Here is a 26,355-nt window from a genome sequence, read left to right as displayed (position 1 = left end):
AACACACACCGTGGGATTCGGCACGCCGGCCCGGAAGGAAACTCACCTCTCCTCCACTCGAATCCGGAATCCGTCCGCCAGTTCGGAACCCACTTCAAACGAAAGTCGCGTCGAGTGGGCACTTTGACGGCGACGATTTGCTCGGATAGGAGCGACAACAAAAATTAGGCCCACACTGGAAATAAATAGTGATGAAATCGAATTAAATGGTTAACTATGTCAAAATCAGTTAAACTATTATTGGCATATTTCTATCAGGAAGGATCTATTCATAAGCTCACAAAAACCCAAAAAGATCTAAAGGTTACCAGAATATTGCTGTAAAAAGTAAAGTTTTTTCAAATATATATCAAAAATATTTTATTTTCCCCTTGTCAAAAACTAAATGATGTACACCTAAGTTTCTTAAATCTTGTTAAGGCTTTTTCTAATCACTTGAGGTGAGGTGCCCCTAATTGATTGAAACTAGTACACGATTTTCTCTGCAGTGTATCGAAAGCACTTCAGATATTACCCCACTCCCCTCGAAGTCAACCCCTAAATTCGCAAGGAGAAAAATATGCAAAAAGAATGGAAATGAAATGAAATATGAAAACGAGGCATAAAGAAATTTGACTCAAGGATCGCGGCGGTTCCTTAAGTGGCTCGTTTCGATTACAAACCAGTGAAAAAGGCCTCAAGACGAGATCCCAGGCAAAGTCGTAAGTTAACCCCACCGGACTGGCATGGTACTCGAACTTCGTTTAAGAAATTAACATCGTTTAGTCCAAGTGGCTGATGGCGAAATCGGCGAGGAGGGGTTAAGAACAATGGTGGCGAAGGGGGTGGTGGGGGAGATGTGTTAAGGTTTCTGCGGTAATCTGTTATGACATCTAGGACCTGGAAATGTAATGAACTCTAATCGAGCAAGGATTATGAGTGGCCATCGAAGACCTACGCTCTGACAGCTCCGACAATTGGATTTGCATTTGCATTTTCCCACATTCTACCAGGGCTGAATAAGCCAATGCGGGCTTACACATGTTTTTCACAGCAATTATCCTTTTAGCAAACACCGCAAGTTGTTCGGAAAATGGTGAATAAAGGTGAATTGTTGTTTTTTTTTCCCCCGGGATGATATTGCAAATATTATCGTTGATTTGGAACAATGCAAGTGACAATAACTGACCCCGGAAATAGTATTCTATTCAAAGCGGTAAACAACGAGATTGTATCCTCGAGTTCTCCTGAAAACAGGGCAAAACAATAGGTGCACCAAACGGATACAAAAGTTGTAGGAATTGTGCAACATCCATGACAGTAGTGGAACCGGTTTGCATCAGGTGAAGCCGAAACGGACGTCGACAGGACATGTGGGCATCCTTAGATCGCTATAGGGTTTTCCTGCAGCATATCCTTCAAAGAATGGCCCGTTTTGTTTTCCTAATGATCTGAGCTTGGGATGAGCCGAGAGTCGCAATTCCTGAGACAATTTGGCCATTTCTTGTCGCATAATCACGCCCGGACCTAAAAGTGAATCCGGATATCATGGGAAATGCAAAATTATAATACAATTACATTTCTTTGGGCCCAGAAAATTATTGGAATTGCATAAAAGGATCAATTCTTTAGACAGGTTTTTACATTTATTAAATAACTCCACATGTGTTGTTGTTTGGTTAACAATTTCCAGAACCCTAAAATGTTGTATACAAATTGATTGAAGATCTAGTTAATTTATTTATTCCCGTTAATAAGCAAATAGTTGAACAATGAATTATTAGTATTGCAAGGTTACATCAATTAATACATACATTAATTATAAAATGCCCTTAAACATATTTAGAGTACCAAAAACGAATTATTTTGTCTACTTTCTTGGAATAATTCCATTAACCATTCAAAATTTTACCACCAAAACGTTTTTATAATCCCTAGCAGGACCTGCCATCCCTTAATCTCTCAACTTCCATCAACATCAAACGATAAATGCGCTATAATTTTTCATTTTTCCAACCCAAAATGAAACGACGATGAGGAGCATCAGAAATGCAAAGGAAATGGAGGGAAAGTCGTGAGCATGCCAAAAATGCTCTTAACTGGAATGACATGTGAAAAGCGCCGAAATCTGTGAGGCAATCAAATGGACACGTACGCCAAGAACCAGAGGAAATCAAAGGAAAATCTAGTGGGTGGAAAATGGAAATGCAAAATGAACAAAGGTCGAACTAAAAACGTGAGAAAATTCAGCCAAAACGATTCCTTTTCCAACTGCCGACGCCAGGTGCGAGGCGAACTGAATTATATAACGCGAAATGAGGAAAAAAAGCATGTATAACTTGCAAAAATGATACATGCATTTATATATGTCGTATCAATAATTGAACAATTCAATCAACCGAACAATGATGGGAATGTAGCCTCATTTGGCTTTTATGCTCGTTTTATTTTTGTCATTATCATTGGATCCATTCTGGATATTGTTGAGTCTCACATTTGCGCGATTGTTCCTGAATTTAATTAAAAAAAGAATGAATGAAAAAAAATTATATTTGCGGAATACAACAACAACAAAAAATAAAACAGAAACCAGCTCCCCAAATGACAATTGAATGGCAACAACAATAATCAACAATCGAAAAAAAAAAAACAACAATGCGGGAGCAAACAATGAAACGCGAGTCCCTCTCTTTCTCTTTCTCTACAGAGAATCGGAGAATTAAGAATGGGTTAAGCGGTGAGGGTGATTTCTGGCGACAGGATAATGGTTAATATTGTTTTCGGATAATAGTAATCACGGCACAACTTGACTCATCTCTCACCTGTCATTAAACGATCAAATTAAAATTACATTCATCAAATTTTCAACGACAGACTACTGTATTCATACTGATAAGTTGACTGCCATCTGTTGCCCCTAAATCTGATTATATGGATTTGTTTAACCAATTTACAAAACTAAAGATTTTACACCTTTGCATTGCATTGTTAGTTATAAAGATAGCAAATTTTATTAAGAATTTTATTAAATACTAAAAACAAAACTAAACTGAATAAACTATTACATTTCTTATTCAATAAGATAATAATATCAATTTCAAATAATAAAACATTATCAAAAATTACATATTTTAAGTGGTTACAAAAACAAGTAAATCGAAATTTGTGATTTTAAAACAATTTATGCTTTTTATGACTGACATGCAAAGCTTCCATTACTCAAGAAACATTATTTATATTGTAAATTTAGTATTTATTTAAGCCGCATGTTAGTGGGGCACAATTCTTAAAAAGCAAGAGCCTGTATATTTTCTGTATTTATCCCACTCTCTGGGCTATTATCACTCACTTAGTGTCCTCGTCTGCTAAGTGAAATGCTGAATACTTAGAAAGAAAAATGTGGCCCGGACAAAACTTTTTCCATTACACAACGTACAACAGTTTTTTCCTTTCATTATTATTTGAGTTTCGTTGTTGTTGCCGTTGTCCTTTCTTCCTTTTTGGGGGAAAGCAGACACAAAAGGAAACTTTGAGAACGCTGAAAGCTTTTTATGCTCTTACGCTATGGACCAGGTATAAGAGCTTTGTAAATGCAGTTGGAAATTGCACTAAGCTTTGCGTGCATGCATGTGTGGGAGAAAGGGAAAGGGAGGGCGATATTGAGAGGGAGAGGGGGGATTCAGTTGGGCTAACTTTGGTTTTTGGGGCAATGGATTTTAAGGGTTTGTAATCTTGTTACCAAAGGGCAGAGCAAGTGCAAGTAAGACAACTAATACTAAGACTGGAATAAAAAGTACAAGCTAAAGAGTTTTGTCAATATATACACTGATCTTATCACAAACAAGATTACTTTATTATGTTTTTGATATCAGTATTTTTGCTAGTGCAAAATGTACTCTAATTAACAAGAGTCTTAATCTTAAATGTTGTTAAACAAGAGTTATTTATTGAGTTTTCATAACTAACTACTCCTATACGATTCCTATTCACAACATTAACACGAATAGTCCAAATTCTGTTGCTGAAAAATACACATAAGTGATTAATTTTATATGTTAAGGTTTTTTTATTATGAAAGACTTACCGATAAAAATGAATACAAGTTCTGATTTGATTTTCTTAACTTCTATGTTCCTTGAAGTGCATTTAAAAGCAATCCAAAATGTATTCTATGCCCTTTGCCCCTTCTAATGAATAAATGAAAAAAAACGCTTATTCAGTGCTTATTAATAATAATCAAAATAATAGATGACTAAAACATCTTTATAATCAAGCTCATAACATAGGAACGTTCTATATGCATCTGGGTGAAGATTTGCCTCACTTCCATTCGCTTCTTTGTGGGCTTCTTTATTCAGGCTCACTTTTCTATGGCCAAATAAGTAAATAATTGCAGTAATATCCTTTCTGGAGCGGCCAGGGAGAAGTGGCAAAAAGGGAATGGAACAGAATGGAGAAGAATGGCGAGCGGAATGAAAGAATGCGAGAATGGGAGAATGGAGAACGGGGCAAGAGAATGGAAAGCGTGTTTCCATGTCCTTTTCACAAACTAAAAAGTCCTTTCACACACACATAGTACCGAGTACACATAGAGAACGGTATATAGCTGAATACAGACACCCACAATGGACAAAAATTCACACCAAAGACCCATTGTGATTGGCCCAACACACATACACTCGCACGTGGAGAGAGAGAGAGAGAGTATGCGCTTCCTCTCAAACTGCAACTCCCTCTCTCGCTCTGGCTGCCTGGGGGAAGCGGAAGTGCAACGTCGCCGTGCAAAACAATAACGGAAATTGTGTGCCCACTGTGCGAAAATCAATGTGCTCCCGCTCTCTCTCTCTCTCTCTTGGGGACTTTGGAGCCCATTTCCCCCTCTACAGAAATGGGGTCGCTAAATCGAATAACACGAAGCAGAGCCGAACGAGCTCTATTGAGCTCCTCTATTGAACACACCCCTCAATGGGCGAACAACTATAACCGATATAAAGGAGCCAATAGAACAAAGCCAATGGAATAATGGGCCACAAAGGCCAAAGAGAGAGGGCGCTATGTGTGAGTGAGAGCGCGACGGCAGCGCAGCTCTCTCTCAGGTAACAGCCCCAGCCTCTGTCCCGTTCGCACTACCACTCGCTTACCTAAGTAACAATGCGAGGGTTGCTCGTCACCTCTCTCCCGAAGAGAAACGGGATTTGGCTGCAGTCGTGTCGGCAGCACTGGAACGCCACTAAAATCAGTCACAAAAAAGCATTCGAGCCGAGCAGAAGCACAGCAAGAGCAAAGCAAGGCAAGAGCAAAGCAGAAGCACAAGCAAAAGCAAGACAGTCATTGACATAAAGACAAGAACCAAACAAAAAAGAAAATCACAGTTTAACTACAGACAATTGTGTTCGAGAAAGTGAAGTGTTTATCTTGAAAGAACGTCAAACAAAAGTGATCAAAATTGCTGGAATGGCCACCTTATCGACGCATCCCAATTACGGTTTCCATTTGGGCCAGGCCCAGGGATTGGAGGACTACGCTCCGCAAGGCCAGCTCCAGCTGAGTCCCAGCATGGACATGGATATCAAAAGGGTGCTGCACTACTCGCAGAGCCTGGCGGCCATGGGCGGATCGCCCAACGGACCGCCCGGCCAGGGTGTGAATGGATCGCCATCAATGGGCCACCACATGTCCAGCCACATGACCCCGCACCACATGCACCAGGCGGTCTCCGCCCAGCAGACCTTGTCGCCAAATAGTTCCATTGGATCCGCCGGCAGTTTGGGCAGCCAGAGCAGTCTGGGCAGCAATGGCAGTGGTCTGAACTCCAGTCACCAGTCCGCCGGCATGCACAGTTTGGCCACTTCGCCCGGCCAGGAGGGTCACATCAAGCGGCCAATGAACGCCTTCATGGTCTGGTCCCGCCTGCAGCGTCGTCAGATCGCCAAGGATAATCCCAAGATGCACAATTCGGAGATCTCGAAGCGCCTGGGTGCCGAGTGGAAGTTGCTGGCGGAGTCCGAGAAGCGGCCCTTCATCGACGAGGCCAAGCGTCTGAGGGCCCTGCACATGAAGGAGCATCCGGACTACAAGTACCGCCCACGGCGGAAGCCCAAGAACCCTCTGACCGCCGGACCCCAGGGAGGATTGCAGATGCAGGCCGGCGGCATGGGTCAACAGAAGCTAGGAGGTGGCCCAGGAGCCGGAGCTGGTGGCTACAATCCCTTCCACCAACTGCCGCCCTACTTTGCACCCTCACATCACCTGGATCAGGGCTATCCGGTGCCGTACTTCGGAGGATTCGACCCTCTGGCCCTGTCGAAGCTCCATCAATCGCAGGCTGCGGCGGCGGCGGCGGTCAACAACCAAGGTCAGCAGCAAGGACAAGCCCCGCCCCAATTGCCGCCCACCTCGCTGAGCAGCTTCTACTCGGGCATCTACTCCGGCATCTCGGCTCCCTCGCTGTACGCCGCCCACTCCGCCAACGCCGCCGGGCTCTACACATCCTCGTCCACCTCCTCGCCGGGATCCTCGCCCGGAACCATCACGCCCAATGGAATGGACGGGTCCATGGACAGCGCCCTGAGGCGACCGGTGCCGGTGCTCTATTAGGGAGGGATGAGATTTAGGGTAGAGTACAGAGTAGAGTACAATTGTTGAAGCATTCCCAAAGTGATCCACTGGTTTTAAATCTTCAAAAGCTCTAAGTAAGCCAATCCAAACCACTCCGCATAATTTTAGTACAATCTTTGCGCACTTCAGATCTAAGAACTAAGAAAAATGAAAAACACACACACAAAACATTCCTAGCCAATACACAAACTATAAACTCTAATTTATTTCGCGCACTACAACAAAAAAACAAAAAACAAAACCTAATTGTAAATTAATTTTATTTAGTTTTAAGCACTAAGAGAGCGCCTCCTTCTTGTTGTTTTTTCGCATCAGCACCAGCTTAAATTGTAGCTTCTAGTTTTAAATGTCTAACCCTCTCAAATTGTAAATATCCCAGCAAGTTTCGTTATAGCGTCAGTGTAGCCCGAAATGCGAGGCAAAGAACGTGCATCAATGTATTATTGTATTATTAATTGTATTTAAAGTAAACGTTATCATCTAAGCAACAAATGGTTAATGAAAGCCATAAAACAAAGAAATTTAAAATTTAATAAAAACAAAATAACTTGAGAAAACCGAATTTCAAACTATGCCTATTTATTTTACAGTTCAAAAGGGTGGAGTGTAAAATTTTGTTTCAGAATGGGATCATAATGAAAACTTAAACAGTAAATTTAAAATTTATTTCAACGATTCGAATAAGGTAATATAAGCCTTAAACCGGCCTATCAAATTTCAGATATTCCAAGTTATACTTTCAGCTTGATAAAATTTAAATTTTCTGCTTTATATTTTCAACGATAACAATCTCTTTCCCATAATTGGATTATCATATTTTTATTTGAATTATTTTTAAGGAATTTTCATAAACTTTCAGATTAATTAATATTATGTTCTCAAAATTATTAACGAAATCCATTACCAGTTTGAATATTCATAGGACAAATTATACAGCAATTAACATAATGTTGATCAGCACGATTGAGTGAGTCACTTGGGTATAGTTTAAAACACTCGTTTCATCATCACCTAATAATGCGGACGACTTTTCTGTTTCTTATTCAGCTTGGTATTCAGCTTAGCCCAAGCTCCTCTCCCTTTGTTGATCAAATTAACCTTGTGTCTGGGTATCTTTACCATTATTTTGTTCATTTTTGTGTGAGTTTTTGTCGGTTAGCTTACACCCGCTGGGAAGAGATGAAAAAACTAAAATTTGATTTGCCATTATACAACTATTTGCCGTTGTGTATTAATTTCTATTGATTAATGCGCTGTTTATTTTGCGCCTCCAAGACAGAATTCGATAGTTTGAACAAAAGGTCGTCTCTGCGATCTTTGGATGGGGGTCACATTGTGTTTTTTTCGGGATCAACGGGGGGCCCAGGCCCTCTAAGACCTCACTATTCGGAGTGTAACAGAATACCCTGGCGAAAGAAATCGACGCGTGTTTTTCCGTTTTTGATTTTTTGGCTTCTTCTCGTAATAATAATAAGAATAATTGCGGTCATTAATAAATCCACTTGCATTGTCTTTCCTCAAACTCTATCTTTTCGATTGCCGTTTTCTACTCTTTGGAGTCTATTCAATCTTGCCCTTCTCCTTCCTTTACCCAGTGTATGTCAAATGTGTTAAAATATCAAATATTGATTATTGTTGTTATTATGCGTATTGTTGATATTGGTCTTTTTGTTGTTGTTCCCTGCCTTGTTTCTCCATTCGCCGCTAGCTCTCTGTTCTGTATTCGATATCTACATTTCACAAATGTTTACCCAGCATTGACGTGATATTGAATAATTATAGAAAGATTGGATTCTTCTGGCTTAGCCCTTAAAACAACTGTAGGTACAATGTGGAGAAGTCAACAGAGTTTCAGAGGTTAATTATTTTTTCAAAGGCCTAGGTAACATTGTATTCAATGGTTTTTGCTTCTTATATTTGTTTTGATAATTTACTTTCTCTAATGTTTTTAGGTTATATATGAGATTATATATAAAAACTCAAATTAATTTTGTATCTAATGCGTGGGTAATTTTACTTATAATGAATAAGTCCTCAGTTAGTGGTCTCTAAAGAATATTCCAACTGAAATTATCGCAGTACTTGTCCTACTGAAATACATTAAAAAACAAATTTAGCCTTTTGATTAAGGTTTATTAGACATAGGAATTTAATCTTTGAAAACTCTGATACCCAGTATTATTCATTACTTTATTATGTTCTTAATATTATTTATATGTTGATATTTGGGTCATATAGTTTATTAAGAACCATAAAACTTACTGGGCTAATTTTAAGTCAGCTACTTTCTTCAATGAACCCAAACGGAAGTGATTAACCTGCGCTTAAGACCTAATCCATCCATCCAGCTAAGCCAAGCTTAAAACAATAACCTCTCTCACGCCTTCTTAATCCGTAGTTCCCCCCATTTCATCCAGAAAATTATCGCACAGATTCAAGTCGAATAATTGAAATTCCATTTCAACTCGTTGGGTTTTTAAGGATTGTCGAAAACGTTTTACGACCCGACTCGCCTACGCCTCCTACTCCGAGAGCCACGCCCCGCGTCCCATTTGGTCACGTCTGTATACAAACATAATTTGCAGCCTCTGGCTGCTTCGATTTTTTTACGACTTTATGGCCGGGGATTAGCGTCCGGTCCACAGAAAGGAGTGTGCAAAATGTCGCGAGATTTTTATGCGTCCATCGTTGTCTGTTTGGGTTGTTGTTGTTTTTTCCTCATGGATTGTTTAGCTACCTGAGGTAAATTAGACCCGGATTAGCCAGACTCTTGATTTCCTTCGACTTTTCCCAAAAATCCGTCTGTTTTTGTGCACTTTTTTAGGCGAAAGATGCTCTCGCTAATCCGGCGGATTAGCGACAAAGGACCAGACGGATTAGCTAATAACGGTGATACAATTTGTCGGCCAAGTTATTGCCTCGACCTCGTCGGCAGTCGTCGGCTGGTCTAATTTTCCAAGTTTTACGTGCAATTTCCAAAGACCTTTCTTACGCGGAAGGCTCAGTTTTATTTGCAGTGCCATAAACCATTAACTGGCTGGATAGACGGTTGCAAGATGGTCCTGCAAAGGGGTCAAGCTGTTGTCTGTCTTGAAACTCTCTTTAGTTCCCTATAAATATATGTTCCCCATCTCATAATTATGGCCTAAACATGGCGGCGGTGTCTGTCGTCTGTCCTCTGTCAAATCCTCCCACTTCCTCGACTGCCTTTGCACCCCCTCTTTCCCCATCTTGTGTCACTGGTTATGCAGCCTAATTTGTGGGTGGTGGCTTTTTGTCAAACTGTTTCATATTTGCGATTGCTTAACAGGGTTGCTTCGCGGTTACAGTGAGCTACAAAAATGTGGGCTACAAATATAAGGTTATTAAATTGACGGCATAGAGCAACTTTAAGTTCTACATTATGGGTTATCTTAAAAGCTTTTCACAACCTTATTTGTCATATGGGCTTTAATTTAATTGTTTTGAAATTTTTTTTAAGCATCGATCAAAAATATGTGTCACTACATGTAAGTGAGCAAAAAAGAAGTACAAAATTCTTTCGTTTTCTTTGCCCAAAATAAGGTACACACCTAAAGAACGAACTCTTTAAGAACGATTTTATGTCCAATTTTCACCTTTTCATTTTTTTTTTTTCGAAAATAAGACAAAAATAAAATTATTCAGAGTAAAATGAGTTCAGCGAGGTATGAAATTTCAATTTAGGACCATTATTTTTATTGTTATAACCAAAATACTGATATTTATGATGGATAATTTGGGACATACAATGTATAATCGAAAAGAATATCACAACTTGATATCAAACTTTGTAGTGCAGTGTCGTGTGTCATATTTCATTCAAAATCGACAACCGCTCCCCACTCCGCCAACCATTCCGTCTGGACGTGAAGCATATTGTCGAGGGTGGCTGCTGGCTATGGCTAAGGCTGTATAATCGTGGATATAGCCGAATGGCACTGTGGCGCGTGGTTGACAAGTAGCAAAGCGTGGCGGCTTTTTAAGTGCTAGTTTGACATTTTTTTTGCTGCCTCCACTGCAGTGGTGCGGCGACGCTAACCAACCAACCAGACCGTCAATAAGTCGCAGGCTAACAATTAATTAAAAGCCTTCACCGCACAAAAAGCACGGCGCACTTAGGCAAATGAGCAGCGACGGCAAAAACGGGCGGCCCACGGGGCGAATGCGCGATGTCGACTGGGACATAATTTGTCAGCGAGCACAGGGCGTCAAAGCAGCAAGGAAATTGCAGTCGTAAGTGCAAGGATAACGCTGATTTGCCTCGAATGAAGTCGAGTCGAGTCGACTCAACTCGATTTGTTGTCAACTCAACAGCGTCATTAATATTTGGCACGAACGCCAAATGGAAATTAAATGATGATAAATTTGCAACCAGCCGCAACTTGACAACTGATTGCAGGAGCTGAAGAAGACACAAAACAGGACCTATTTGCATACACGGATGTCGTTCGGGGCTCATTCAGTTGTACCAAATTTGATTAGGTGCGAGGCATTTGTCAAAGCAGTGAGTTCTGGGCGACAAATTTGTGGCTTGCCTCGCTGCTTTTTCATATCCAACCCTCCCAAAAGCGACAGCGATTGATGAGATGAGCTCCGGCTCTTAGCCCCGTTTTCAACATTCCATATTATATATTCCACATTCTGATTTCTGAGCTGGACGCCCGACGTCGAGTGCCAAAACACTTACGCCCAGCATATGCGGTTGATGTGTTGATGATAGCCGTCTGGGAATTGAAAAATCGCACATATTTTTAATCAGAAAAAAGGGGTGAAAAGCAGACAAAGGATCATCGTCATTAGTAGGCAAATTAGCTCAGTGAGCAGATAAGTCAGGAAAAATGCAGGCTTAGGTGACTGAACTATTTTACACGGGGGCTTTCTTGGCAGAGCAGCATATTATTTCAAATGAGTGAATTTAAAAGCCAAAAGTAATTAAATTAAATTTTTATTAATTTAATATACTGTTAAAATGCCTGCTATTTCAACGCAAATTTAATTTAAAGTAAAACTACATTATTCGACAAACAAATTTTAAGATAAAGAACAACCGAATTTCGCTTAATCTTCAGCGGCTTATTTTTTTTTTAAATGAAAGTGTGCCCCAATTAGCATCTAATTCCTATTGAAATAAACCCAAAGTTTCACCACCAAAACCTAAGTATATAAAGTACCAGTTGCCAATGGAGCTTAGCTATTATTTTTTGCAATAAATTAAGGGAATACTTTTGTACTTTAAAAAATTATATAAAAATCTCCATTATATTTGAGGCTCTTGGCGGGCGTCCAGCGTTCACATGACAATGGGCCAGCAAAATGAAAGGATTTTTATGACGCGAGCCGAGTGGAAAACTTCCGTTTCGTGCTCCTGGCCGCTCCTCACCACGTGTCAGATGAGATTGGAGCAGGGGCAGGGGCAAGGGATTGGTATGGATTGGAATTAAACCCTGAAACCCTGGCCCGTCGCCACATTGTCTATTTTTGTTCCGTTCTGCTTCGGGTGCTCTACTACACTGATATTTTATAAGCAGTCTTTAGTTCTCTTTATAAAAATAAATAATTTTAGGAAACATATTTTAAGTTTTAGGTCTTAGATCTAAAAATGGGTGCATGGCATAAAGACCATCTCACTCATACCTTAACGCCCAGTGCGATAACAACTATATACAATTCATATTACATTAAGATTAAAGAGATATTTTCCTTGTGATGTTATTGACAACTACTGGAGTTAGTAAAAAGAAAAAAGTCTGAAAACAAATAAAAACGTAATAATTTCTTAGAATGACATTAAATATGATTTATTTAATAAGACCATAAGTTAGTTTTTAATTATAATTGTATCTTTTAAAATTCCATCTAATTGTAATTATACCACCCAATAATAGTACAAATAGTGATTTTCTTATCTTTATTTTTTCATAGTGTACTTGGATGCGATCCATGGCATCGTTGCGGCTGCCTAATGCATTATTGTTCCTGTCCAGTGAGACGAGGACAACAACAACAGCGGGAGCAGGAGCAGGAGCAGATCCGGGAGATCCGGGAGTCTTTATGGCATTTCATAACTGCTCTCGAGCGTAATTTGTTTCCTGTTTACGCGCAGCAGGACATCGCACATCGCGTGCGCATTGGCGTATAAATTATTGCCCGAATCATGGCTCGACGAGTACGGAAACCACCACCGAGATGCCATCCATGTGACCCATCGCCGGTGCATCTCGGTCTCGGTTTCAGGCTGCGTTTCTCATTCAGCCTCAGACTCAAGTGCTTGCCCATTAATTTGCTTAGGCCAGGGTGCTAGGGCAGCTACTTTAGCCCTCCCCTGCCACGCAAATATTTGCATAAATTTGTAATAATTTTATCGTCAATTTGGGTTTTATTAGCATGTTCCGAGGCCCTCTCATCCACACTTGAAGCCTCCCCCTTTTTGGCCTGCCTTTGATTTGTGGCCTGTTGCGGGTGTCATTCCCGTTTCATTTTCGTGGCTTGGTTTTTAATTTTTTATTAATTTGTTTAAAATTTGTCACTTTGGCCGTGGTGTTTCTCAATGGCCCCTGATTATGATAAATGGGTGCCCGACTGATGAAAGCGAGCAGTGGAATGGAAATTTTGAAGTTTTTTGTAGGGAAGGTGGTGAAATTTTTAGCACTTGAGATAGAAGAGTTGTGGACTTTGCTGGAGTTATTTAGAAAGCAAATTAGTTAATACTGTTTTAAATTTACCTTAAACAAAACTTTACAATGCATAACATATTTTAACTAATACGATAATTGCTGTAGGTACACATATTTCAAAGATTTAATCAAGTTTTATTTTTTAACATTTATTAAACTAAAGCATGGGTAGCGTAATTAACTTATATATATAAAACGCAGCAACATAACTGTGTTTAGGCAAACAAACAAGTAAATTCCTACAACACACAAAGCGAGCCTCAAAAGCCCTAAACTATTTCCCATTCTGTTTAATTTCTGTAAAGGAAATGGCTTAATTTTTGCCTGGTTAGCTCATTGATTTGTCCCGTGTCCCAGGATCCTATCCAGATGCCAAACATCCTGCCAAAGGAGTTCCAGGACCCCAAACAAAAAAAGGGAGGAGGAGGAGGAACCAAAGCAACAACTGCCACAAGGCAAACAGATGAGTCGATGGACCTAACGAGTTTGGTTCCAGGGTTTCAGGTCTATTATGACATAATTAACTCCTCGAATTGGGACCGACAAGCGATTACATAACGCGTACTAAACGGAGGTCGGAGGGATTACGCAACCGATTACGCACAAAACGCAAACTGTTTACATTTTTGGCAAACAACAAACGGAAATGCAGGCTTCGGCTCCCGGCCAAACAAATAACCCGTACACCAGGACTCTAGGACTCTGGGGTGGGGAATTGGTATGGCAGGACAATGGATGGTCCCGGCACAATGGCCATCCATCCCATCTGCCCTGATGTTTCGTTGGGACACAGCGTTTGGTACCCGGAAGAAAGCCGGGCCAGAAAAGAAAGCAAAACATCGCTAAGAGTGGAGAAACAGCAACAGAAACACAAAAATAGAAACAGAAAACAGAAAACAGAAAATAGAAAAGCAGTCTTTATTGATAACTGCATTTCGCCCATTGTCAGATGCCGAAGAGCTCAATGGGTTAAACGCCACCAGATGTTAGGGCCCCTCATCGGCTAACTGCCAATAGCTTAGGATTATAACTGTAACCCCCGACCAGATCGAAAAAGAATCTACTTGGGGCAACGGAATTGTGCTCTCTTTTTTGTTAGCCACTAATCACATTTAATAACAATTTTTTTTGCCAACAACAGTGACTGGGTGTGTGTGGGGGGGGGGGGAATCGGGGGCGGGGTCTGCTCAACTCATCAACACCTTGACGAATCGTAAACAAAACCAAATTTGAGTAATCAGCTTCATTCAACAAAAGTTGAAAAGAGTTGAGAAACGTGTAGCAAAAACACAGACGGACAGAGGGACTAAGAAAGACAAGGCGGAATAACGAAATGAATTTTTAAAAATTAAATGGAAGTGGTTGAAGAATGGAATGCTCTTTTGAATTTATATTCAAGATGTTTGTGAGGCTTTTAAAAGTATTTTTATTATAGCTAACAAAAAATGCAATTCTTATTAAAATATTTTATATTTATTATATTATAATATTATTAGTATATGTGTATTTTTATTATAGCTAACAAAAAATGTAATTCTTATTAAAATATTTTATATTTATTATTTTATAATATTATTAGAAATTAACATTCATTTCAAAAAGAATATTAGAATAAATTTAAAAAAATGTTTAGATCCTAATAAACCAAAGAAATATTTAATTATTCAAAAAAGCTTTCAAGAGCAGACATTGTTTAGATCTTGGCTGTATTCTGTATCAACTTTGAAATATTTTTTTATAAATTATTTTCTTGCGACTTAAATGTTTAATATATGAAATTGCACATGTATTTTTAAATGTCAGCTAGTTTTATAAAAGGCATGATTTTGACAGCTTTAATTGGATTTTTTTCTGCCTACAAGCTGTAAATTAGTTTTATAACTTTTTTGGCAAACATTTTACATTATGCCTAGGCTAAAAATATATTTTTTAAGATAAGAGCATTTCTCACACCCGAGGGGAGGGCATCGAGAGGCCAAGACTCCGGTCTTTCCCACCAGTCAACACCGTAGTTGGAGCTGGGAGCTGTGTGGCGGGTGAGAGGGGGGTCAAGGGGGTTGGGGGTCATCGCTGCTGAGCTGGGGGCCCCACAATAATAACAAAACGCAAACAACAAAAGCGCTTAAATGAAACAAAGCCAGCGGACAATGGGTGCGCATTATTTTCTAATTTATCGGCATTGTCTGGTGGAAGCCTCTCGCTTTGGATCGCTTCGCTTCGCTTCGGATCGGATCGGTTCGGATGGGATTGGTTCCTACACTGGGGCTTGTTCGATTTGGTGTTTTGATTTGGCCTTTTTCTCGGCCCGAAAAGCTCATTGTTGTTGCTTGTTTTCATTATTGATTTAAACAAATCGAACAGCAAGTGAAGAGCGGTATTAATGCGGTTTTAATGAAGTAATAAACAACGGCGGCGAGTCATCGCGTTTTCTTTGGACCCCGATGCCGGTTCTCCAACTAAATCACCAAAAAAATCTGTGATAAAAGCACACTGTAATTAGTTTTAATCTCGTAGAACTCATCTGGCCGGACAATCCCAGCAATTAATTGCATTTTGTCGTTACAAATTATAAAACATAAAAACCAGGGAGATAACTATTTCTGGTTGCAATTTGGCACGCAAAGCTATTTGGCCTAGGTTTTGGGTTGGGTTTTTAGGCTTGCGATTGTCCGGTTCTGTTGGGTTGGGCCAAACACTTTCGCTTCGAGCCCATTCGACTCCATTCTCTGGCGGTTTGTGTGACAAATGTTACGTTCCAATAATTATGTAAAGAGCCAAGCGAAAGGTTTGGCCAGTGAGTGACCCAATTTTTTCGGTCATTTATGTCGAACAAGTGATTTTTGTGTGAATGGAAGTTTTGGTTTGCAAAACGGATTCTAAACGAATTTGAAAGGCATCGTCAAAAGGGTGAGAAATTGTAAATTGCTTGCCATTAAGTCAATGAAGTTTCTATCAGCTTAGAATAATATATTTAGAATATAATTGGCAAATAAAGAAATAATAAACCTTTTTTCAATTAATGTGTAGTTATTTTGTATTGTTTGTTATTTTACCTGCCTATTCTTTGCCTTTATTCGTTTTTTGAAATAAATTTACAGATTTACAGAAATCTTTAAAATCTTTAAGGTTTTTAACGACCACCAGCAATGAATACTTTTCTTTAACACGATTGTCTCCAAAGAAGAATTCATATTATTGCTAATTAAAAATCAATTAAATATCCCTCAAACAATAGATGTTTGAAATTCAAATGAGCATTGAAAGGACACCCCACAGCTAAAAACAAAACCCGTCAAGGGGCCTAAAAGGATTTAAATATTGATACAACCAGTGTTGGCGTTGTCCATTTGCCCATTATCTTTGCACTTCTGTCAGCGAACCCTGTGATTACCGGGAAACGGAATGAATCGAGTTCTCCAGCGTCACGAGCTGTCTCCCCAGAGGCCAAACAAAGTCGCGACAAAGCCAATTGACAGAATCCTGGCGAGCCTTGGAGTCTTGGCCGAATGTTAATTACAGAAATAACTGAACCGTCAGACAAAAAGCGAAGCGACAAATTCCAGTTAATAGTCGAGAAGAGAACAACGCTGCCATCGTGTGTACAAATCAATTAGCAATAGTTTGCGATGCACCCAACTCACGACTGATACAAGGGCCAACTACTGTGTGGATCGGATCGATATATGCTATACCACTATTTGACTTGACTGCTGGCCACTAAACGATGGCAAACAGACGAGCAACAGACCCGATTGGCTGCCAATCGGCTGTGGAAGCGTCAACTGGATCTTGCAACTGCAGTTCAAAGTTTTAATACCCAAAAAAATTGTGGGTATATTGTTTTCGTCAATATGTGTTGTCAATAAAAAAATAAAATCTTAGAATGACCGATGGGAAATGTTTCTTACAATAAATGACAACCCCTCTTAAAAATTGTAGAAGTCTACAGCATCCATAGTTTTCATAAATAAAATTATCATCAAACTCAAATGTTTAAATTACAACTTTATCGGATAATTAGTAGGCAAGCAACAACATGCAAAGAAAACCCTCCAAAGTAGACAACAAATTTCTAAGCCAAACTCAAATGGGTATATAATAGTCGGCGTACTCCAAAACATCGGTTTTACTTGTTCTTTGCTCTAATATTCAAATGAGCCCCTACAATGAGAGTAGTTTCTATCTGTTTGTTTTGGGCCATTTGTAGTTTGACTTTGTAATTCGGAGCTTCGCTTAACACTCGATTGGTTTTGTTGTTTAGCACGAGTGCCTGATCATGGCTACCTATGGTCCGAAAGGCCGAAAACCCTCAACACTCCATAACAGCTGCCTTGGGTGCCCCTGTTCGATATCATTAGGGTTCATTATGTTCGATGTCGATGTCCAGGGGAAAAGGTGTTCTACTCTCCGCTGCATTTCGTTTGATTTGGCATGTTTATTGTTTAATATTGTTTTCGTTTACGCTCGATACCATTGCGAATTCTATGGCGCAAACTTCTGTTGCGAACATAATTACGTTAATTCTTTGTGCCCATCATCGTCATCGGGCATGAGGGTAGCACCGGATCCGATATCGCTATAGGACCCCTCCCTCTCCAAATATATATTTTGCTTGATTTATGATGTGACGGAAGTGTAGTGTTTCGGAATTTATTAGACAAAACATTTGGTCTGTCCGGTCTCGGGTTACATAACATCAAAAAGATCTCAGATTCGCTGATGTCCACTAAAGTGCACATTCTACACCTAGAAAAATAGAACCAAACGCAAAAAAAAAAGTTTCTTCTTAGACTTTGCAAATCGTTGGTAAATGTAAAGTTACTCTTTAATTTTTTTTTCCATTTTTTCCAAGTGCACGGATTCTCCTGGTAGCTGGAAAACTTTCACAAAAGGACTCGAAACTGTCACAAAAAGGAGCAGCAGCCTGGCAAGGAGCAGCCATTCGGCAAATGCTGTCACACCAAAAAGGCTTCGATAGCATCGCATTCAATCGAGTGCGAGTTCCATGCGAAAAAAATTGAGAGAAATGCAAACTTTTGACGAGACATTTTTCGCTGAATACATCTACAAAACTCATGCAATATGGGTGCCAGTGACGCTGAAAAAAAGTGGCGGTGTGTGAAAAAAAAGGGGAGGAGAAATGGTGGGGAGTGCCATAAAGGATTGTCGCCAATCGGGGCGTGTAAACCAATTAGCGGCCGACAAAATTGTTACTATGGCAAAAGGTTACACAACACAAAGTATATTTCGCACATGCGAAAATTGAATTAAACTGGTATTGCTGTAATAAACGCAAGCAACTAATTGTAAACATATTGTATTGAAGAGTAAACAATTATATTAATAAAGTTCTTTCACTTTTTTTTTTAATTTATTATCAAACATAAACTATTTAAAAAAAATAAACTGACAGCTGATTTCTAAACTTAAAAAAATGGTTTGCTTAAAAAATTAAACGGAAAATGGTTACAAATGCAGAGATGATTTATATTCATTAATTTTGGCTTTAGGTTTTATACTTTTTTGTTTTACCGGCCTTCAGTTTTAATCGCTAATTGGTTTTAAAAAGTTTGCGTGCCATATTTTTTTTCCAATATTGGTCCAAGTCAGTGACGAAAGTAAATGAGAACAGATGTCTCCATCCAAACCATTCAGGAAATTCCTGTTGAAACTAGTGTTAAAAGCAAATTAATACAAACAAATGATACACAATGGGAATTGCTATTATACTGGATAATTTCGGATATTCCAAAGTGTGTTTCATATTTAGAAAACTGCTAGCATAAAGCAGCGTTTTTTTAAAATGATTTGCTTTTCAATTTTTTATAATTTTATAAATTGAAACCCCTTTCCATAACCTTTGAGTAAATTCCTCCCAATAGCAAAAATTATCCAAAAAAGACTCGAATAGCATTGTTTTTTTCGCGCTAACTGGTTTAAAGTGGTTACTAGGCTAACTTCTGTTGGGGCTTCAGCTTCTGTTGAAAGTATTACGCAATGGAGCGGGTAAACAGAAAAAAAATAGGTAACAGCAACTGCGTCACTTGGTTGGAATGGAACGGAGTAGCAACTGGCGATTGCACAGGTGTGTCTATATCTGTACATACAATATATGTATTTGTTTATATCTTACAGTACGGATCGATGCCGTTGTATAGAGGTTTTTTTTCGAGCCTCGCCTGTTGCTGCTGTTAGGCATTTCAACGGGTCAAAAAAGAAATAAATAATAGAAATAAAGTACAATTAAATCGAAACAATTGCGATTACAAAACAAGTCGACATTGTCTGCTCTATGATCGCTATTTGTGTTTGTTTTATTTCATTATTTGTTCTATTTGATGTTGTTCTATTGCTCAAATGGTGCGAAAACTGCGCTTTCAGTTCTATGTTTTCCACTTTTTGTTGTGTTCCATTTCATTATGTTGTTTCTAACCCCTAGCGAGTATAGCCTTAATAAATTTATTTACACTTTGTTGCGTTTTTTTTTTTTTCGTTTTTTGATTTGGGGCGCGAGTCATTTGTTCAAGGATGATTTCCGGAGCTACAGTGCAACCCCTAATTGCTGTCCACTTGAGAGAGCAAAGTACAGACTTTCAGCTGCACTTATCTAAACCGAACCATCAGTTGTTCGGATTCTCAAGCTAATTCCATATGTTTATCGCCGGGTACTCATCGAAATTATCCAATGGCCGAAGGGGCGGTGTGTTTTAGCTTTTTGCGGTGGTTTTTGGCCCTGATATAATACCCTGATCACACTCCCCGCTAATTGGTAAAATTCTTTTCACACGCGTTTATCGCCACCACTCTCTTGTTTTGTAAACGTTCAATTTGGCTTGTTTATTTGATTGCTGATCTGGTTTACTGAATGGACCAAAATATTCTGTTAGTCCCCATTGAGCATCACCTCTTTTTCATTCAACAAATCGCCAATTTCGGCGTCTATTTTGGGGATTTGAATTTATTTTCCATAACTTTTGTTGCCCCTTTTGTATGGTGCCTTTTGTAGTGTGTTACCAAAAGTGCTAATTCCTAGCTACATTTTATAGACCGAGATTTGTATACCCACTTCAGACCATTGCTTTGGATTCAGGGCTAATGGGCTTCTTTGTTTCAATGTTTAAGGGGATTTGTCCCTTATTTGAATCATTGTTTGAACAGCCTAAAAAAAAAAAAATTGGCCTACAAATGTTCACTCAAAAGAAATATCTAACTCAAATTACAGATGTGGGGTTTTTTAATTTATAACAAAGAAGCTAATTTTTTAGGCTAATAAATATTAACATCTACTAAAAGTCATTTATTAATCAGTCAGATATATTTTTGTAAGTTCTTTCTCATAGGATTTTAAAAAAATAAACAAGTGTAGCAATATTGCTTGTAAGTAAATCATTAGCATGCTTATAAGAATATTAACATTGTAGTTTCTTATTTTATATACCTATTTACCTATTTTATTCTTCCAAATATTCCAATGCTAAGAGCATGTCAAATTCGAATTGCCACCTATCAGTCGATCATCACTTCCCAATTGTTATTGCCGATTGTTGCATTTAAAATTTTCCATATTGAATTAGCCAACGATTGTCGGCGATCGTTGTGTCTGAGTGTGTTTGCCTATGACGATCGCAATTTGCGTTGCCAATTAGCACTGGTTTTGGCCAGAAATGCCTTAAAAGCGATGGCGACAATTCGCTTTTGTGATCCATAGATAATTGTACAAAGTGTTTTTCTGGGTAACTGTATCAATTTCGATTTTCCAACCGGTTTTTAGCACCTGTTGGAGCTTTTCGCTGAACTTTCGACTGCGTTCTCGGGTTACCCAAATTCAATGGCAATCCGGTTGGAAAATCTGTTCTCACAGACCGCCGGACTCAAGTGGGCGGCTTCGTCTGCGGCCCACTTCAGACCAATTCTCACAATGAAAATGTTTTGCCCCGGTTTTTCCACCCCGCCTTTTCCGAGCCCAGCCAGCCACTCTGCCAACAAAAATCGCTTGCCCATTAGAGCATGTTTAATGTTATTTATTCATTAGGCTCGAGTGTGCGCGAAAAATAACAATTATCAAAAAAGAAAACGAAACTCACCATTTTTTCGGTTCGCATAAAAAAGTACAAATCCGTGGCGGGGTCAGATTTTCCGAAAAACGATGATTGAGAGGTTGAGCACAGTCGAGGCTGTGAACACACGAGCACTGAACAAAGGGGCGTACTTAGGACTTTATCGGGCAGGGATTTAACTAAAAACTGGGCAGCTCAAACATACAAATTAAAAATATTTAAACAATTTTTAAGTATTTATAAAAATAAAGGCTAAAATATAATAACCAGATTAAACAAAAAATTTACAAAAAACATTCAAAAAAAACTATTTTTAAATGAAGAAAAATAAAATTTTTGGAAACCAAAATTAAAGGGACCTTTTTTGACTGCCTACGCCACTGACACTCACTTTCCTCATAGTCAACTAACATTTTTTTTGTTGCTTTTTGCTGCGGCTGTATTGGTAATAGTGGTGGCGGGGGGTGAGCCGCAGGATGTGAAATTCGCCAAAGATTCTGTGGTGTTTTTTCACGGGCTATGGCTCGAAAGTCCTTGAAAACTTGAAGGGGGCCAGCTGTGGCAGGCACAATTAGACAGACAATTGGGCTTACTCAATCGGTTAAGATATATGAGTGCATTTAAGGGTTACACTTTTATAAAAAAAAATTCAAAAACATATTGTTACCAAACGGGAATCTTAATGCTTAAAAGCATTTTAAAGCCATTCGATATGAAAACAAATCATTTAAGGGTTTTATTTTCGTAGATATTCAATTACAAAATATGTGTTGATTATTTTTGGGGTTTTAATAAAATTACCAATTTGGTAATAAAAAATAACACAGTTGATATTTTAACTTAAAGGGCATCCATATTTTCTTTAAGATATTCAACATATAGTTATTTATTTTTGTATGCCATTTCTGATTTAATGGGATTTTCACCAAATCGACTTATATAAAATCTAGAAAATCTTTTTTAAGGCGTCTTTGTTGTTTGTTTTGTTTCCCTTAATAATCAAAGCTTAAGCCAACATGACCTGCCCTAACTTGGCTTACAAGTATTATGTTCAGGTGTTGGCCACAAACACACACGCTGGAACTCATATGCCAAAACACCACATCCATTTTGAGCTAAAGGCTTTTGTAACCTTTGATAATTATGCGCCTCTGCGAGCGGAAAACAGCCACCAAAGGACGAATGGACAAAGGACTGAGGCAGCCCAGACCAAAGTTTTCCCCATGCAACAGGAGCAGAAATACCGTCAAGCAACTAGCGAGAGTTCCAGCACTTGTGGGGCTTTCATTTAATTAGCCACAGCTGACAGTTAGCCGAAGAAAAGAACAACGGAAGGTGGGAGTCCCTGGCACAGTCGCCGTCAAAAGTTGACACATGTGAGTTGAGTTGGTCGCGAGTTAAACCGAACTTGACTTAACTCGAGTTGCCGGCGGCGAAAATTCTGCATTGGAGTTGAGTTTGCCATTTTTGCCCACTTGACTTGGCAGGCGACCAGCTGGCAGGGTAAACTCGAAACCTTCGACACAAAGACTCAAACCCAAGTTCAGGCTTGCACTGAGGGAAATTCAAAAGAGTTTGTAATTAAGCAAAGAAAACTACATTTCTTTTCAAAGAGAACTAAATTTTCTTATTTTGGTATAAATTTTAATATAAATCAAAAATACATTTCTCTAAGTATAAAGTTATTGTGCTTTGATTGACAATGATAAAGCTCGTTATTACCTATGATATAGATTATTATAACAAAATACAACTTATTTTTTAAACCCTTGAGCCTTATTGTTATTAATAATGACATTAAATATTTGGAACAACATTATGTAACTTCAGCATCTTTTCTCTTAGTGCATCATTGCGGATACGGAACGGGCCGAACCACTTGACGCTGCTTCAATGGCTACAAAATGCAATACATAATGACATTTCACTTTGCAATTACAATATAATATTGCGCGGGCATTAAACGGCTTCAACTCGGTGCCCGAAATGCACTCGAAAACATTTCAAGTGAGTTGTTGAGCATAAAAAACGGAAAACGAAAGAATTATAAATCAAAATGTGGAAAAAAAGAGAGAGAGTAAAAGTGAGAAGAGTGAGGGCAGAAGAGTACCGAGGGCATTCAAGCATTAAAAATTAATTATGAATTTTTGAAATTCTACTGCACTTGGGCTATGGCATTTCTATGATTTATGGAGTAGGTAGAAGAGTCATAAATTTGACTTATTGAAGAAGAAACCTCTGTGGTTCCTGGAGAGGAAAACACACCCCATTACCAGCCCATTTTCCACTACCATTTGCTGGAAAATTTTCTTTAAGGCGCCAAATGTTTTGCCAAACAAAGCGTAAATTATGAAAATTATGAATTGCCCTCCGCGTAACCATGGATATAAACCATTTTTATGGCTCACACAGACTGCGATCTACCCATTTATGATTGTATCTCGATACCCGATTGTCTCCAATGGCCAATGACATCTTTATTAGTTTCCACAACACTGCATCGCCGACACTCGAAAAAGTGTCAAAAAAACTTATAATGAATTATGATGAATTGCTTTTCCTTCTCAGCGAAATCAGAAATAAAGAAACAATCCCGACCTGAGGCCAACCAGCCAACAACAATGCGCCCATAACAAAAGCCAATTAAAAACTTAATTTAAGCTTCGCCTGAATGCCAGAAAACTTATAAGCCGACAAGTCGATGTGTTAAATGCTCTAAGAGGCGGGTTTTTAAGTAAAAAACAATAATTATTATAAGAAAAAATGTTAATGGTAAAATGTTACAATGGTTTATTAATAAATTGATGTATCCAATAATGGTATAGAATATTACAGCTAGCTCAGCGACAGCAATAATTGTCGTGCATTTTTTTGGAAAACCATTTAAATGTAAATTCCTTAAAATGCCAAAAAGGTTAAGTTGTTTTATACATATAGGTTATATATATAGGATCCTCAGGACTTTTATCTTCTTTTAATTTTAGACGTACGTTTTATTTTTTGATTTATTTAAACATTTGTTACTTATTTATTTTTAAAAACCATTCAGTATTAACCAATTTTATCATAGAATCGAAGAACTCTCCTTACTTAAGTATTATCCAGGCCAATTTTTAAGCTTCCTCGAGCGATGACTCAAGGATTGTCTTGGTGCCAAAATAAGAGCTTTAGTCCCAAAGTCATTTCGGATCTCAAAAATTTGGGCCGCCCGCTGGGAATTATCTGGGGATCAGCTCGGTAGCCGCCTGGGCAGTAGCAAATAAAATAGTTTTACACATTCTTTTTTTGAAGCGGCCATTTTGATTTTACGATTTTGTTCCGTGACATGTTCAGTGACATTTGAAAGCGCTTTAAGGCCCCAATATCCATACGAATATGAATATCTTTTGACATTAATTGTTCGGGCTCCTTAGCCCTTGACAATTCGAAATTCATTTCAGATCGATGCCATAACAATTGCGTCAAATTAAAAAAGTGAGCCAGGTTTGGAGCTCGGACACCAAATATCTCTTGTGAGTTTTGTTTGAGTATTTCTTGTGTCTTCAAGTGGCACGTGCTTTTGTGATCGGTGAAACCGTTGCTCGCATTTGTTTAGAGAAAGGTTTCTTTTCAGACCTATCTTATAATATACCTAACAAACTGTGACAATGCAACCGAATGTTTTGAGATTGATTGGGCCCTAAAAGTGGGGCCATATTTACAGATAGATTAATGTGGCGAGCTTGATTCGAAGGGAAAAGATTAAGGTCAAAGGAACTTGGTTAAGCGGCTGAACAAAGATCTGTGAATTGCAGCAATTTTCCGAAATAAAATCCCAAATAATCATTAGCATTAATTAGCTAAAATCATTAGAGCTGGCAAACAACTGACCCGCAATTGTAGGATAGCAAAAGATTCCCAACGATCCTGGTGACCATTCGCTGAATGCTGGTAGTCGGATCATCAATAAACTGATTGAAACCATGCTAATGACGATGGTTTTTTGCCATTCAATTTGAATTCATTTTTTCTCCCTTTATCTATCATTATTGCAGATGCGGGAGAAAACACGAGGGAAAGGGAAGCGGCAGCCACTGACCGTTAAGAGATCAGATCGAAAAAATGAAACCAAATCGATCGATTTGTAACGTTCGAAATAAATTTTTATGGGCCAGCCGCGCCCCCTTTGACTGCATAAATTTCGGATGGGGAACAAAAAATATATCTCCGAGCCGAAAAAGGTAGCGAGCGGCCCGGCAATAAAATTAACATCTTTGACACTAAGCTCTGATTTACTTTTGTTTTAATGTCGCGGGCCTCTTTTGTTCACATGGCTCGAACTTGATTTTTATACGATCTGATCGCTGCTGAGCCTAACACGCCTACCTGTCTTGATCGCATTGGATTTACATAAGGCATTAAATTGGAAAATATCTTGCTAGTTAAGGTCGAGAGGAGCACACTTGATTGGTCAAGATCGAACTTTAAAATTAACAGAAATCTCTTTAGTAAAGTTGATTTCCATGACAGCTGTGTGATGCGACCAAACGATTTGGTTCAAATTTGCTTTACATTTTTATTAAAACGGGAGATCCATGGGTTGATTGGCTTATCTGAATAAATGACAGTGTTTCTTTACATAATCTCTATCATGGACATTATATTCTAATGGGATAAATAGAAAATTTTGGGATTTATTTTTAAATTGTGTTTAATATCTAATAATTAATGAAAGTGGAGCAGATATGTATATATTGGTTTGAATTCTTAATGTTATATAAAGATAGAAAAAATTTGGAAAAAATTAAAAAATCAATATATGGAAACAAAAAGTGTTAAGATATATATTTTATTTAAAATAAAAAAAAACATTAAAAAGAAAATATGAACATTGGTAAAATTATTAAAACGCAAATTATAATGGCTAGAGTAATTTTTGGTACAAAAATCGCTTTTTCTTATTATTTTAAGCAAATATAATAGGCCGAAAAGGCCCGATCTTACTTTTGATACTGATCATTTTAAAG

At 38.5% G+C, this 26,355-nt stretch overlaps 1 protein-coding gene across 1 annotated transcript; it reads left to right on the top strand.

Moving 5' to 3' along the window:
• The first annotated feature begins 5,233 nt into the window (after nt 1-5,233).
• LOC128257561 (SOX domain-containing protein dichaete) lies at nt 5,234-7,159 on the top strand. The gene has a single exon (XM_052988622.1). It carries the CDS (start codon nt 5,434-5,436, stop codon nt 6,574-6,576), a length of 1,143 nt encoding a protein of 380 aa, XP_052844582.1. The 5' UTR covers nt 5,234-5,433; the 3' UTR covers nt 6,577-7,159.
• The last annotated feature ends 19,196 nt before the right edge of the window (nt 7,160-26,355 follow it).

The sequence above is a fragment of the Drosophila gunungcola genome (assembly GCF_025200985.1).
Source record: "Drosophila gunungcola strain Sukarami chromosome 3L unlocalized genomic scaffold, Dgunungcola_SK_2 000002F, whole genome shotgun sequence".
NCBI lineage: Eukaryota > Metazoa > Arthropoda > Insecta > Diptera > Drosophilidae > Drosophila > Drosophila gunungcola.
This window is presented reverse-complemented; position numbering and strand designations above follow the sequence as displayed.

Coding starts and splice junctions, on each gene's coding strand:
- LOC128257561 (XM_052988622.1), top strand. CDS start 5,434: ATGGCCACCTTATCGACGCATCCCAATTACGGTTTCCATTTGGGCCAG.